At 42.0% G+C, this 15948-nt stretch overlaps 1 protein-coding gene and 1 long non-coding RNA gene across 5 annotated transcripts; one reads left to right on the forward strand and one right to left on the reverse strand.

Moving 5' to 3' along the window:
- Nucleotides 1-209: 209 nt before the first annotated feature.
- Nucleotides 210-4179, forward strand: Fabp2 (fatty acid binding protein 2). The gene is given in 4 exon segments (NM_013068.1): nt 210-288; nt 1548-1720; nt 3447-3554; nt 3976-4179. Coding segments are annotated over 4 exon segments (399 nt in total). The 5' UTR covers nt 210-221; the 3' UTR covers nt 4027-4179.
- A 1723-nt stretch (nt 4180-5902) lies between these two features.
- LOC102550474 (uncharacterized) lies at nt 5903-15799 on the reverse strand. Of its 4 annotated transcripts, none has more exons than XR_015676891.1 (4): nt 15465-15799; nt 13564-13589; nt 7349-7558; nt 5903-6098 (listed from the first exon to the last, which is right to left on the reverse strand). It is a non-coding gene; the product is annotated as an uncharacterized LOC102550474 (long non-coding RNA). The 4 variants fall into 4 exon arrangements; XR_015676888.1 differs by lacking the exons at nt 13564-13589; nt 15465-15799 and adding exons at nt 7904-8287; nt 8608-8767; XR_015676890.1 differs by lacking the exon at nt 15465-15799 and having other exon boundaries at nt 13564-13946.
- Between the last annotated feature and the right edge of the window lie 149 nt (nt 15800-15948).

Below are 15948 nucleotides of genomic sequence, written 5' to 3' on the forward strand. Positions count from 1 at the left end.
GGTTACCAAATTTGAATGCAGTTGAATCTCAGCAATAGATTCAAAGAAAGCACTAGAAGAGAAACTAAAGGGGCCTGGCATGCAAAACTGCCAGGTTATCTCTTGAACTTTGAACTTCCACATCATGGTATGAATTGGTTCGAAGATAAGAAATAGAATAAATTCTCTCTAGTGGACAGGACTGAATCTCTGCTTTCCTAGAGGCACACACAGCTGACATCATGGCATTTGATGGCACTTGGAAAGTAGACCGGAATGAGAACTATGAAAAGTTCATGGAGAAAATGGGTAAGGGCTGGCTTCCTGTCTATTTGCTTTCTCCTGTCTGTAGTTACTGAATGACTTGGGATGTGGTAAGGTTCTAGGCGTGATTGTTCAGAGCCAGGAAACCCATATTTGCACTTCCTGCTTTAGGAAGAATATCTTGTTTCGCTAGGGCAAGCCCTGCTCTCTGAAACACACCAAGGAAGAGCCACCTGTGGTTTCTTCCCTTGCCTGATAATTGTGTAAAAACTGACATGTTTGTGTTCATTTAAAAAAGAATAGTATGGTGAGTTATGATAATTTCAAGAGCTTAAAAAAAAAAAACCACTAGCCTATAGGGGATTTAAAAAGCAAGGATCTTTTAATAAAGAAAAGAATTTTGTCAAAACTCAGCTTGAATAAATCATATGGAATTCTTTTCTCTGACTTATCTAACTTCAGGAATAAGTATAAAAAGCGGTATATTCTTCACAGAGGTGTAATTTAACAATATTATACATATTTGCTAATATCCTGGTAGCCTACACTACAAACTGGGCAAACATGCTTCATTTCTCAAAATAAAGCCTGAATAAATTATCTCTTTCACTTGAGGGATTGTGAATTGAAGTTTATAAAATTTCGTATTATAATGAATTAATCATAAAATGTCATTATAATTTTTCTGGATTAGGCCAATGAGGAATGCTACAAAGAGTCAATAGAATTACGAGGCAAACAAACCATGGTGTACGCCAGGGATCTCAACAGTCCTGAAGAGTGAAAAGAGAGGACTGTGAGTTATAGGCTAGCCTGTGCTATGCAGTAAGTTTGGGGCCTGCCTGAGTTACACACTAAGACCTGGTTCCAAACAACAACAAAATAAATACAAGCAATTTTGAAAGCAAAGTAGTGTTGGAAATAAATACTCAAACCTGAGCGTGTGTCTCTTTAATATATCAATATGCCTCTTAATACTTCACTTGACGTTGCTGAAATTTGCCTGATCATGGAAGCGAAAGGTCGGCTAATCTCGTTCATGCTATCCAGGGCTGAGGTGCTACCGTTTGTGGCTTCATTTACATTTTCTTACTTTGGAAAAGCAGCTTGAACCTTCCCTGGATCTGCCAGTGCTTCTCCCTTTTTCTCTAGAAGCCTGTTGGTGCTGTTTGCATACATGACACTATTTGCTTTTTCTTCCACACCCACAAAATAAAGATGAGCAAATGGAAACAGAACTTGGGAAGAGAAACCCTTTGGGTGACATTCTAATCTCACGCTCCCTCCATCTCTCTCCTTTGCAGGCATTAACGTGGTGAAGAGGAAGCTTGGAGCTCATGACAACCTGAAACTGACGATCACACAGGAAGGAAATAAATTCACAGTCAAAGAATCAAGCAACTTCCGAAACATTGATGTTGTGTTTGAACTCGGCGTCGACTTTGCCTATAGTCTAGCAGATGGAACAGAACTCACTGTAAGACATTTTCATAGGCAGAACATTTTGATTTTTTTTTTTTTTACCAATACAAAATGGTTTATCTCATGGAAAGAGCAGCTAATGCAAACCTTCTTCATTTACTGAAAAGGCCGCAAATATCTTATATTACGCACATTGACAAAATGTTTAATATAGTACTTCACTATGTATGTGTCTGTGAAAAAGCTATACTGAATAATAAGACTCAGATCAACCCTCTCAGATTGACTGAGTGTAGGGACAGTCTCAAGGAAATGTGAAGTTCTATATTTTCAACTCTACATGCAGGTGGCCCACAAGCTTTTAGCGTTCATGATATTCAAACTTAATAACCGCTTTGTAAATGCACTTGAACAATAAAGGTGGGGAGTGTAGGTGAATCAGGAGACTACGGCAAGCACAAACCCCAGCAGTGTATAAAACTGGCCATGGTCGCAAGGCCTGAGATCCCAGGACTTGGGAACTGGAGTTCATAAAGTCAAGCTTGTCCTCAGATGCAGACTAAGTGTGAGGCTAGCTTGGGCTACATGAGATCTCAGCTGATAAAACGACTATTAAACAATTAATGATGAATAAACGAGTAGCCACATGTGAAAGGCTAATGTATCATAGGTCATTAAGTATGGCTCTTTCAACAGAAAAGATAAAAAAAATTTAGGAGATAAGCTTTTCAACTAATTTTTCAAAATGTTTTTTAGCCTTGGGGTGTGTGTGTGTGTGTGTGTGTGTGTGGTGGTGTGTGTGGTGTGTATGTGTGTTTATGTGTGTGTGGTGTGTGTGTGTATGTGTATGTGTGTTTGTGTGTGTGTGTATGTGTGTGTTTATGTGTGTGGTGTATATGTGTGTTTGTGTGTGTGTGGTGTGTGTGTGTGGTGTATATGTGTGGTGTGTAGTGTGTATGTGTGTGTGTGTACATGTGTTTGTGTGTGTATGTGTGTGGTGTGTATGTGTGTTTGTGTGTGTGTGGTGTGTGTGTGGCATGTGTGTATGTGTATGTTTATGTGTGTTTGTGTGTGTGGTATGTGTGTGTGTATATGTGTGTGTTTATGTGTGTGGTGTATATGTGTGTTTGTGTGTGGTGTGTGTGTGTGGTGTGTATGTGTGGTGTGTAGTGTGTATGTGTGTTTGTGTGGTGTGTATGTGTGTGTGTTTGTATGTGTGTGTGTGTGTATGTGTTTGTGTGTGTGTGGTGTGTGTGTGTATGTGGTAGGTGCACAGGGAGAAGGGTATAATATAACTCTTGAACCCGGAGGCAGCCTGGTGACCATAAACCTCATTGATGCCATCTCTGTCCTCCACAGCACTGGTGTCAGGTATATGTGATCCCTCCTTTTTATGTTGGATTTCAGGGTTTGAGGTCAGGTCCTCAGGCTTGTTTAGCAAGTTTTCTTACCAGCAGAGCAATCTCTTCCGCCCTGCCCTGATGGTGTAAGTGTTGAGTACTTTATCGCTAATGATGATCGATATTCATCAGTGTATAGCATTTATCCTCAGGTGGCTTAACAGTTGCCACAGAGCCTTGAGTCCCATAGCTCATGTACAGCGCTCTTTCTGAGTTTTGGGGAATTGCTGTCATTTCACTGTCTCCATAGATGTAAATGGAGGTAACGCATTGCTTCATACCAGCCATAGGGTCACTGTAATGAATGTGGGTTGTAAAACTGGAATTCATGTTAGATACATCTAAGACTATAATAAATGCTGCTTTATTACTGTGACACAGGGGACCTGGACCATGGAGGGAAATAAACTTGTTGGAAAATTCAAACGTGTAGACAATGGAAAGGAGCTGATTGCTGTCCGAGAGATTTCTGGTAACGAACTAATCCAGGTAAGTTGTAAGAAACATTAATAAATATATTCCAAAGACAAACGTGATTATGAGTAAGAATTTTGATCTTGTCAATATATATATTGTATATTTGTATATATACATATATACACATACACATGCATATATATGTGTGTGTACTTATGTGTAATGTATATGTATATATTACAAGACATATATATATGGTATTATTTATTCAAGAGCTTACATATATATATATATATACATACATCAATTCCTACGTTAACAAAAACCATAAATGCCTAAACCACAGATTTAATTTAATGGCTCCCGTCTATATCTTCCGAGAATGCTGCTATCAGGCATAAGAAAATGCTAGGGTAGGCTCTAACATTACTGTTTATGACTTTGAGATTTTATCGTAACGGCACATCCTTTTATGTCTGTCAACATCTTTCAGACCTACACATATGAAGGAGTGGAGGCCAAGCGGATCTTTAAGAAGGAATAGGCCAGCTTCTTGGAGCCTGGCGCAATGCAGAAGGGCTAGCCTGGTGTCGGATTCCTTTCTCCATCTCGCTGATAATGCAGGCTCACTCATTGTGTCATGAGCACTGCTTCCAAGCCTTGTCAGAGCCAAAGAAGTAAAAGTTGATTAGGACTTTGTTTGTTTTAGGATCCTTATGATATACATTAACTAGTCTTTTAAAAAAATAAATCCTATTCCCACATTGCTTTGTATGTAGTGTTTCCTCAGGAAGAGTTGTGTGGCATATGCACTGATGACTGTTAAATAGTGTATGTACTGAGTTGTGATTTTTCTGAACATTTTTTAATTGATATACCAATCACATAAAGCATCTTGAGTGGTCCCTTGAATATAGCTGGTCCTCAATGAATGTAATAAAAGAGTGTGTCCTTTTCTCGTAGAGAGAATGGACCAAAATGTAGTTTTTCACTCTGAGGAGAGTGAGAAACTCTTAATTCTTTCTTTCTGCATGGGTCTGAGTGAGTGCCTCACCCTGGCAGATGAGACCTCTTTAATCTGGTCCAGGCTTACACATAACTAGTGTGAACTTCATCTCTCTAAAATGAGGCAATTAGACTGGATTTCTCAGCTCCTTTCATACTATAATATATTTACATTATGCAATATAATATGGTGTCTGAATAACAGTTACTCCCCTTTCTTCATCAGCCATTCGGGATACGATGTGGGGAGAGTGCTGGAAGGATAGAGAACGTGGAGGGGGAGGGGAAATATCACTTCCTTCCTGAATTTGGCTGGTTTCATGGGCTCACAGCAGGTTTTGGCTCAGAAAGACCCTATGTTTGTTTAACCCTATGCCTTATTGTTACTTTTTTTTAAGACTCTCGATTACATAGAACCATTGTATTTTCTCTATCTTCCTTCCTTTCGTTGTGTGTCGGTGTGTGTATGTGTGTCGGTGTGTGCATGTGTACATGTTTATGATGTAATGTGGGAATACTTGTACACATGTGTGCCTGGGTATGTATGGAGGCCCCAAGTTGATATTGAGTATTTTTTCTATTGTTCTTCATCATATTTGAGGGGACAGGTTCTTTAGCTGAATCTGGAGCTCACCAGTCAGTAAACTCTGGGGACCCCTGCTCCTATATCTACCGCCCCCTCAGTATTGGGGTTACAGAGGCACACCACTATGTTCGTGTTTTATGTGGGTGCTAGGGACCAAACTGAGGTCCTCACGCTTGTTCAGCACACATCCACCCAGAGTGACTCAGTCAGCGCCCTGTGAATGTCTCCACTTCCATCTCTATGAACGGATTGTTCATAAGTACAAAAAGGTATTTTCAAAAGAATGGCCAGACAATGCCAGCAAGACATTAATGGGCACTTCAAGCCTAAGTGTGTAGGTAAGATAGTTGCATGATACAGAATGGAGGCTAGAGTAGTTTTGTGAGGAGTGGGAGGCAGGGCAGATGCTTCAATTATGAGATGGTCTTTCCCTTAGGCTGATATCAGCTTGCTTTGGTTATAGTACAGGAGCGCCCTCTACTGGGCAAGGACATGGACTCTTTCCATGTATGTTTCAGGGTCTGCTGCAAGACATCTACCGCATGCACTAAAGCTTAAAATGGTATTGAATGTTTGCACGGCTCCAGGCTTTATACAAGCAAAACTAATACAAAGGCTCATCTTTCGTTCTGCAGGAGCAATTCCCTAAAACCGTTTTCATTTCCTAAACAGAAACAGCATTGCTACTTTATTCAGGTTTATCTTAGTTTTGAATCAGAACACCTAACGTAGCATTACTATCTTTTGAAAGTGGATAGTGACACCATGTTTGCTAACTCACAGGGTTGTGTACCTGGCTTTGCTTGAGCCCAGAGATCAACATTCAGGATGCTGGTGCAAATTGGTTTTATTGGAGAAATGAAAGGGATGGAAGAATGAACAAGGCAATGGTAGCTGAGAAAGACCAGGAGACATGGACCAGTCAGTGGTCATGAGAAGGAGCAGTTGCAGAGTGTGTCTCAGTTCATGGTCCCCACTGAGGATCCCATTAGAATGCACGGTTACAGAAGCCTCCCTGGGAGTCTCTAGACCACAAAGAATTAAAGAAAGAACTTAAATTTTTATTTGGTAACCAGTTGTTAGGACTGTGAGAAGGTGGGTGATTAGTAGAAATCGGAATGGAAAGCTCCAAGTTCTCCCCAAGTGTCAGCCCAGTTTCAAGGCCACATCAAGTTACACACACGCACACACTCACACACTCACACACACACACTCACGCATACACACACACAAACACACACTCACACCCCACTTGCAAAGTCCCTTGGGTTAAAGAACAACCCTCATCCTGAACTTAGAGAAACCGTCATTTAGATGAAGGAGCACACGATTGACGTCATCCCTTTGCTTCACTTCTAGATAATGTAGCAATAGTATTTTTGGAAGAGATGTCAAAGGGAATAAATGTGAGGCAGCTCTTTAACGAATTATCTGAGCAGGAAGAATGGATGAGCACAGTTCCATCCTCCAACCCAGAAAAGTGTTTGTCCTTGTGTGCTCCAGAACATCGATTTTCACCTCTTTTTTTCCTGTATTTTTTAGCTAAGTTTTTCATAAAATATAGTCTGATCATGTTTCTGTCCTCTCTCAACTCCTCCCAGATCCTCCTCACCTCCCTATCTACCCAGCTTTTTCTTTCAAACAAAAAGAAAGAAAAAACCAAAACCACTAAACCCTTCCATCCCCTCAAAACCACAAAATCAAAAATCAAGACAAGCAAAGATCAGTAGAAATACTTTTTAAACATGAAACAAAACACAAAGGAGACACCACACACACACACACACACACACACACACACACACACACACACACACACACAGAGTTTATTTTATGTTGGCCAACTACTCCTAGGCATGAAACCAGCCTTGGCGTGCAATTACTATAACCAGTAAAAGTATGAACTTTCCCCTTTGCTGGTGAGTATAAATTCCCCTCTTGCTTACGTGTGGGACCCCATGGTCAGTCCTCCTTTCAGTGCCAGGACCTGACTTCAACTTACAGGAGTCTTATGCATGCTGCTATCTATCATCTGCAAATTCATACATGCATCTGTTCTATTGTACCTGGAATTTTTTCACCTCTTTGGGTTTTGTTTATTTTCCCCCACCTGTGGCCTGAAAATCTTTTTTCCTTTATTAGTTCTTTGAAATTTTTGTACAATTACGCTTGGCCATATTCAACTGTACGCATCTCCCAGACCCAACCCTCTTCTACAGCTATCCAACTCTGCTCTCTTAAAAACAAAAGTAAGCCTGGCAGTGGTGACGCACACCTTTAATCCCAGCACTTGGGAGGTAGAGGCAGAGTTCGATCTGAGCTATCGATATCTTGGATGTGCGGCCTTCCACTGGAGGATGGTTTAACTGGTAGGTACATTGTTAAAACCGACCTACATTCTTCAGTGGCTATCAGATGCCAACAGCTCCTCCTGGAGATGGGGCTTAGTGTCCACCTTCCTCTCCATGCTGGGATTTGTTCTGACCTATGACATAAGATAAAATACTTCTTTTAAAAGAAGAAATGAAAAAAAAAAAGAAATGAAGAGACTTGTTTGTTTCATAGAACTGTTTCTACTATACACCTCTCAACCCCCAACTCACAAGGCAGTATTAATTGAGCTATTCATATTTTATAGAGCCTAGGTCCTCACCCAGTGCAATGAGCAAAATTTCAAAATTTCCCTGAGTCCATGACTCCAAGCCCTGTGCTCTTCCTGTCAGACCCTCTACTGGTGTCATACAGAGCAGATTGAGAATAGCTCATTCCCTGCTCTCTGCCATTTCACTTCTCCTACCCTGTCTCAAAACCAAATAGCTCTACTACCCACACGGCCAGGAGACACAGATTAATGGATCCCTCAACCTTCATCAGAAAAGTATGCAGTGACAGCGATGAGCAGGCTGGCCACGTGCAGAGAGCAAGGGCGCTGGATGCTCGGCCCCGGATGAATGGTCTACACTCTACACTCTCTTCCCAAGGTGCACAGATCACTGCAGAAGAGGCTTTGGGGAGCTGTGAGAACCGGAGGCCAGTGGATGAATACAAGGAAACAGTCGTCCCCAGATACAACTGGGCAGCTGCACATAGGAGCCTGTTGTGGTTATGACAGCACGCACAGGTCCTGTGCATGCCAATGGAAGCATTTTCTTGACAGAAGATTGATGTGTGTTGGGTGCGGGGCATCAGCTCCGCCACCTCTGAGCGGGTGGTCCTGAGGATACAAGAAGGCAGTTTGAACAAGCAAGAAGAGCAAGATCATGGTCATTATCACAGCAATAGAAACCTGACTGGGACTCAGTCTTCTAGGGAGGACTGTGCTGGAGTTGGCTGACACAAGTCAAACAGTACCTGAGAGGGGAGCAAGGACTAAAGATAGGAGAGGCAGAAAGAAGAGGGAGAGAGATTGGGGAGGGCTGACAGTAAATACTGAAGCGGCTTCAAGTTGATTTTGCATAGCTTTTTTATACTCCACAGTACTGAGGGAAAAAAAGCCACAAGCTAGCAGAAGCAACTGTTGCCATGTACACTCACCTTGAGCCTCAAGTGCACCTCCTCTATGGTTCCATGCCTCACAAGGCCAGGAAATCTTCCAGCGGACCCTGACCCGTCTTGACTCTGCCTGACAGGTAGACTTTCACAGAAGCAGCAAAATGGCTCTCGATAGAGGACCCTTCATCCCCAATAAGGATCACTTTATGAAAAGAAAACTGTTTGGACAACTACCTAGGTTCCATGGAAATTATGAAGCAATTTTACAGCTCTTCTCATGGATAAATAAGAAACCTATATCCATGTCTACACACTCATTTAAAGTCCATTTCTTCTCTCTCTCTCTCTCTCTCTCTCTCTCTCTCTCTCTCTCTCTCTCTCTCTCTCTCCCTCTCCACCTCCCCCTCCCCCTCCCAGAGCAAGAAACATCTTTCCAACCTTAAAAACAGAGATATAGTGCTCCAACTTAAGTGAGCACACTGTCCTCTTAGACCACCCAAAACACTGGGCAGAAGACAGAAGTGCGTTTGTTGTTTTTCTTTTAGATTCTAAGGATCCTCCAAATGTGTAGATTCACTAGCTAGCCTTGCCTCAGACCCACAGCAATCCTCCTGCCTTAGCCCCCTGAGTTGCTGGGATTACAGGCACGAGTCACCACACTTGGTTTGTAACTTACTTCTAATATAAAAACTTTGTTTCCTCTCACATGAAACCCCCGATTCAGAACTCCGTTCTGTGTACTTAGGTCAAGGTTTGCCGGCTCATTCTGAATCCAACCCAGCAGTGCTTAAGCTCTTCTGGTCTACCCACGCTTTCAGGCAGTAAATGAAAGGCATTTCTCAAAACAGCCATAGATGTTCCCAGAAGCAGCAGTCAGTCTGGTCTGCTTCAATCTGATCCTAAAGCAGGTAGATGGCCTCCCTGAGATCCAGCCACGGGTCCTCAGCCTCCTGCTTCCATGTTGATAACCACGTCTAGCACTCGAAGTTGGAGCATAGGGCTAGAGGGTGTGTGGTCATCCACCTCCCAAGTCCCCATGCCGCCCAAGCTTTCCCACTCTCTCTTTATCAGCACCCTCCAACTTCACCTTTTGCGCTAATAAGGAATGCTATTATGACATAAATACCAGAGTGAATGGACTCCTGACAGTCCCAGTTAATAAAGCACTCACGACTGCCTAAAAGAATAGGGCAGGATGTTTGAAGCTTTGCAAATCTCACAGTCTAGGTTCAATTTCTGGAGCTCATGGAGAGAAGAGCTTTTGGGAAGAGCTACTTCCCAAAAGTTGTCCTCTCTCTGATCTCTGCACATGCACCTTGAAATGTGAGCATGTAGTGTTTTCTGCACACGCATGCACGCACACACACACACACACACACACACACACCAATAATAATAGATAATTCCTGAGACTGGGTAATGCCTATTTCAGTGTGGTAGAAGCACACAATACACATGCTAATTTTGTTTCCCAACGTACAGTTTAGCATTATCTAACACACTCACACTATAAAGAAACAATCTCCAGTACATTTTCATCTTGCACAACTGTGATTCAAAACCCATTACACAAGATTATCCCTTCCTTATCTTTACTGTTTGTGAAATGACTCAGTTAGATACTATAAATAAGTGAGTTATACAGTATTTCTCTTTTGTTACTGGCTTATATTACTTGGCCTAATATCGTTAGTGGTGATCTAAGCTGTAATGCAACAGAGTATCCTTCGAGGCTGGTTTTCACTGTATATTAATATTGTTACACATTTTGTTCATCTATTGGTGGACACTATGTTGTGAACAAAGCTGCTATTAAACATGGATGTCCAGGCACCTCTGCTTTCTTTGTGACGTTATCCAGCTTGGTTAGAGTCTCTGTCTGACAGAACAAGACAGAAAGGGTTCCTTCGCTGCTGCTGCTGCTGCTGCTTCTTCTTCTTCTTCTTCTTCTTCTTCTTCTTCTTCTTCTTCTTCTTCTTCTTCTTCTTCTTCTTCTTCTTCTTCTTCTTCTTCTTCTTCGAGTTTGAAAAAGACTGGCATATATCTTTCTTTAGGTGTTTATCAGAGAAGGCTAGAGAGGCCTTCTAGAATCCTTGCATGTGTTGAAGAAGTGCTGGCTTTATTTCCCAGTATTACATAAAGCCAGGTGTGGAGACAGATTATAATGGCCCCTACTTAACGAAACAGTGTAACACACGCTGTATCTACGAGAACAGACCAGTTCCAGCTTGCTTGCTGTTCCTATAGGATAATTTGCCCATGTCTCTGTTGGCTCCTTCACTGTAGCCTTGGTTCACACACCCACGCCCTCTCCCTCTTCCTGCTGTAGGTAGGGTGTAGTTTAAGATATAAATTAAGAATGTACACTTTACCAGCAGAGGCTTGATACTGGCTTCTGCACAGCCATTTCTTCCATATTTACCCTTGGGTAATCCCTGAACCTCACACAGTTTGGCCTGAAAAGGTGTTAAAATTCATTAAAAACTCCCTGATGTTTGTTATCTCTCCAGTGCCAGGAAATCTGATACGAGAAATACTGAACTAATTTGGTTTTAGATAACTTTGGCTTATTTTCTGACTAAAACAAACAAAACCAAAAACCAAAAAACCAAAAAACAAACAAATAAACAAACAACCCCAACAACAACAAAGAACCCAAACCAACTTGTGGTGAGTGCATTTTCACTGAGAACATACGTAGGTTCAGAGACTCAAATCATGAGTGATTCCATTTTCTAGACATAACTTCTGTAAGTATATTGACATTTCTTATATTTATGAGAAGTGCAGTTCTAGTTAATAGTTTAATTATCATCTTGGCATTCATTTTCTTACTCCAGGTCATGTCAATGTTTTGTGGTTTTACAAGACTACCTACCGTGCAACTTCATGGAATAGTATGTGTCTCTTCATAGTGACTGTCTCTCCAATGTCCTTCATAAACAATCCGTTGATACTTTAGCTGATTAGCATCAAGAGAATTCAGGCTGTGAGTTTCAGCACCTTTCTTATCAGTGCCCATTAGGTTAGCTTTTCCATACTGTAACTGTTTCTAAACTGTAAAACTTACCAAGGCACCTTCTTTATTTTGAAATATAATCATGTGTGGAACTCTAAATGCGGGCAAACTGTGTTCTTGTGGTAGCAGTCTATATGGTGTACATGTGGAAGGAGAAAGAGGGAAGAGATTACATTTCTTGCTCACAGATAGAGGATTCTGCCTGGGAGTCCAAATACACAAGCCATTATGAAGAATCTCAGAGCTCTGTTTTTGATGTGCTCAATCGGCGCTCTCAGTTAACCGTGTGACTATTGCCTCTGTGGCTTTCTAGACAATGACAAAACTGTAGGTAGTCAGAAAGTATTAGTAAAGCTAAAGAAGGAAAGTAATTAAGGGTTAAGGATGTAAATCAGTGGGAAACGCTTGCTGAGAAGCCTGAATGCTAGGTTTGATTCTCTGAATTATTCAAAAGGGGCTGTGTAAAGGGAAGGACTGAATTAATATGTATTAACTACTAGTACTTAAGTAAACCTCAGAAAGTACCCCTGCCAAGATTGACAGATCAGTTGCATCAGATCCTGTGGTATTATTTATTACACTATAATGTTTAAAAGAGATTTGTAAAAAGTATGTTTGACTAGGACTGCTTTAGGCAATCCTAACAGGATATAACAAAATAAAATCGAATAAATATTGAATGCCTTCTATTTTCAAGGTGTTGTCTGAGGAACTGTAGATGGTGCCAAGATGGTAAAATGGCAACTCCCTGCTAAAGGGCAGCCTGCACTCTGCAGGGAAGACACAAAGTGGATACAAGCCAGGCAAGGATGTATTCCCTTTGCCAGGAAGGTTAGACAAGTTACTGGTAGAAGTCTTGTGCATGTTCTACGACATGAGATCCAGGTTTTGCGGCTTGTGAATATGGGATTGGGCAAGACGTGGAGTAGGGCTGGAGAGACAGTTTAGCCAGTAAACGTGTTTGCCTTGCAAGCAACCCAAGTTCAATCTCTAGGCTCCTCATACAAGTGGAAGAGCGTAATCGACTTCGCAAAGTTGTCTTTTACCTCCATACATGTGGTCTGGCCTGTACCCTGGCTACGCTAGATAAACAAACAAACAAATGACTATTCTTTTGTAAAGACAGAGTAGTAGTTGTGGTAGTGGTGAGAAAGTTGGGGTTTTTTTCTTCCTAACCCACTCCAGAGGATTGGAGAAGACTCAAGGAACCACGATTCTTTAAGAGCCATCTACTGTTTCCCAGTTTCACAGCTCAAAAGGGAAGGGAAGCTTTCTCAGAAAGACGTGGATCTTTTTTTTTTGACTGTTGTAGGTGGCTGATTTTTCTGTGTGTTGGGTAAGAACTGTTCCCTCTGGCAAGCTCAGTGGATGCTCTTTCTCCCAGGGTTAACGCCCATAGTCATTTGGGTCTGAACCTATGTTACTACCTAAAGAGGACAGGGAATTCTAGGCCAGCCTAACAACATAGCAAATTTGTAAAAATAAAAATAAAAATAAAGTGGCACAAATCAAGCCAATATGCTAGACAAAACATTAAAAAATCTTTCAGTTTGGACACAGAGAAATCTCTTCTTGTTTTTTTTCAATCGAGCTTTTAACCAGTTGGCATAGCATTCCCTCCTCGACATGCTCTCCATTCACTTCCATTATGTGGAGTAGCCAAGAACCAACACAGCTAAGTCTGAAGGGGTGAAGGATCCTTCAACTGAATTTGACATAAACGACCCTGTCTAATTGCAGCAATTACTGTCCCCAGAGGAACAATACTTGCACGTGGACGTCCCTCACCTCGTGCCCAGGAGAGCCCTTCCTTCCTGGATAGATCAAGAAAACCAACACCCACACAGGCATCAAACTCAGTTCAGTACCAGGGGTACTTGGAAACACTTCAAATTTTTTTCACCTTATGTCAGGCTACTTCTATTTTAATAAATTCAAGTTTTATCAGTCCTATGTCAATAATTAGAAAGTGGTCTTACCTTGCCGGTGGATTCATGATCTACCTCTGGAAGAATCAGCAGTTCATTTAATTTTTTTAAAGGATTGTAAACACTAAATATTAATTAAAAGCAGGTCACTTCTAGCCCATGAATGTGAGATAATCTGTCTCCGGTACATTGTTGAAGCCTTCTCTCCCAGCAGAGCTGTAGACATTTTGTTCCACGCCTGCCAGTTAGTGAGGCAGAAAAATATCTTGGCTCACAGCAGGGTCATGCTGCCCACACACCATGTTACTTTCTGTATTTTCTTAGATGTGTTAAGCTTAAGAAATCCCACAACCATAAGGTCCACTTAAGACCAATCAGAATGTAAGTCAGTCAGTTAGAACTGCTCTGTCTAGCTAGGCAGACTAGCTTGACTCAGAGCCAACCTCCCTGCCAGGCTGTGTGTGTGGTCACTGTGGTTTTCCTTTATAAGCTGGCCCTTATAGGTTCAAGGTCCAGTCTTAGTTCCAGAGCCTGGGCTTCGACCCTGATCAATCGGTCTTGGGGTGTGCATTCAATAAACTATTCTTGCTTAACTGAGACAGGAGTCTGAGTTATTTGTGTGGAGATCCCTGAAGCTCAACACACAGTGTGACTAATTCCCAGGTAATGACTCTCATTCTCACAATCTACAAGGCAAAGGATACAGAATTTTCCTTTGGAGATGCACGCTGTCTTTGTCTGTATGTCCTACTAGCAACGTGAAGCCCAGTTAGTGGCACACTGATAGTATTAAGATATTGAATTTGAAGTTCACTTTATGGTTATTTTAGTAACCTTAATTTGTCAGTTTTTCCCAGTTTTCTAAATCCAGAACCAACCTTTGTGTTGTCTATGCAAAAACTATAGCTCTCATCTTAAAGGAAAAAAGAGACAGTTTATCCTGGAATCACCCTGAATGGCCACAGAACACAGATATATAGGTTACCTTCAATTCAGATTCCCAGGTGGAAACAGTTTCATAAAGTTTTTAAAAATCATTTTACAGAACAAAAAAAAGCATAAATCAAGGCAAGTCCAAAATATATTGGTGGGTACATTAGACAGGCAGGTTCGGGAAGGGAGAAAGAAGCTTATCTACAGGCCCAAGACACTATCTGGGCTATTTGGTTGGTAAAAGTTAGTGGGCTAAGTTAATAGACTCCAAGGGGTTTTTAATCTATTATGGGATGTTTTGACACAGAGTTGAGAGTCTTATTAAAAATACTCCCACAAAATACCTATGTAAATTTCACACTTTAACCGATCTGATCCTTCTGAAAATTCACGATTGTAATTGTGACATTGATGAGAGAGGTTAACTCCATGACAGGCTTCAAATTGTCAGTTCAGATTAGGCCTAAAATCTGCAGGCCTGCATTGCCACACAAGCAGCTAGCCAGAAAGTGCCCTGCCATCAGAAACTGACCTGATACCTGGCCTGAAGCAAGGAAAATGGGTCAACAACAGTTTCAGCCCTCACACCCTGACACAGTAGTTTCAGAAGAGAGCAAGGTAAGGCCAACTATCTCCGGAATCCTCAGCAATTGTTTGCAGCCAACACGCCAAGGTAATGGTTCTGGAATGCCTAGCGATAGAGTAAGGCAAAGCCCATCTAACCTAGAATTCCCCTAACGTGCTGTAAATCAGGACTGCGAGCATATTTGATTGTCTCTCTATCTTGGTAATAGGAGACCCAAGCATGCAATATAAAACACTCTTTGCGCTTACATACTATTTGAGTCCGGGGTATCATGCTTCAGCAAATCATAGACCCTTACAACGGGCAACTCATCAAAACCGTTTCAAAACTTAAGAGCAAACCGCCCAAGTCTACAAAATCACCCAAACTTCCCAAACATGCAACTAAAAGGCTTACTACAGGTGTTAGAGATGATCCTAAGGGGACTGCCAACCTTTTTACATTGCCACACAATGTTATCATCTCCAAAGTTAATATCGGAGAATCTCAGGATCCAGTTTTGTTTTGTTTTTTTAAATCCCCACACATGCTCGTGTTTACAAAAGACTACTTTTGTGGGTGGGCAAGACTGGAATCCTTTGAGGCTGTTCCTAAAGTTCTGGCATCAACCCAGAGAAAAGGGGTTGAGACAGTTTTCGTCCCAGAAACCGGTAGAACCAGCTGTGCGCTGTGCAAGGCGATGTGCGCTACGTGAGGCAGCGAACCTGTACCACAGAAGCAACCGATGAACACGCCACCCACCACGCCACCAGGAAGCATGCGGCGGGTACAGAGCGCATGCGTGCGATCGGGAAGGCGGGGACGGCGCCTGCGCCATGTTCAGCAGCCGGACCAGCGGAGTCTGCGCGTTCCCGGCGATGCGGAACACAGCGTGCGGGGAGTTCCTAGAAAGGGAGGACGCCTGCGCGCGGTCCAGG

The sequence above is a fragment of the Rattus norvegicus genome, chromosome 2, assembly GCF_021556685.1.
Source record: "Rattus norvegicus strain SHRSP/BbbUtx chromosome 2, alternate assembly SHRSP_T2T, whole genome shotgun sequence".
Taxonomy (NCBI): domain Eukaryota; kingdom Metazoa; phylum Chordata; class Mammalia; order Rodentia; family Muridae; genus Rattus; species Rattus norvegicus.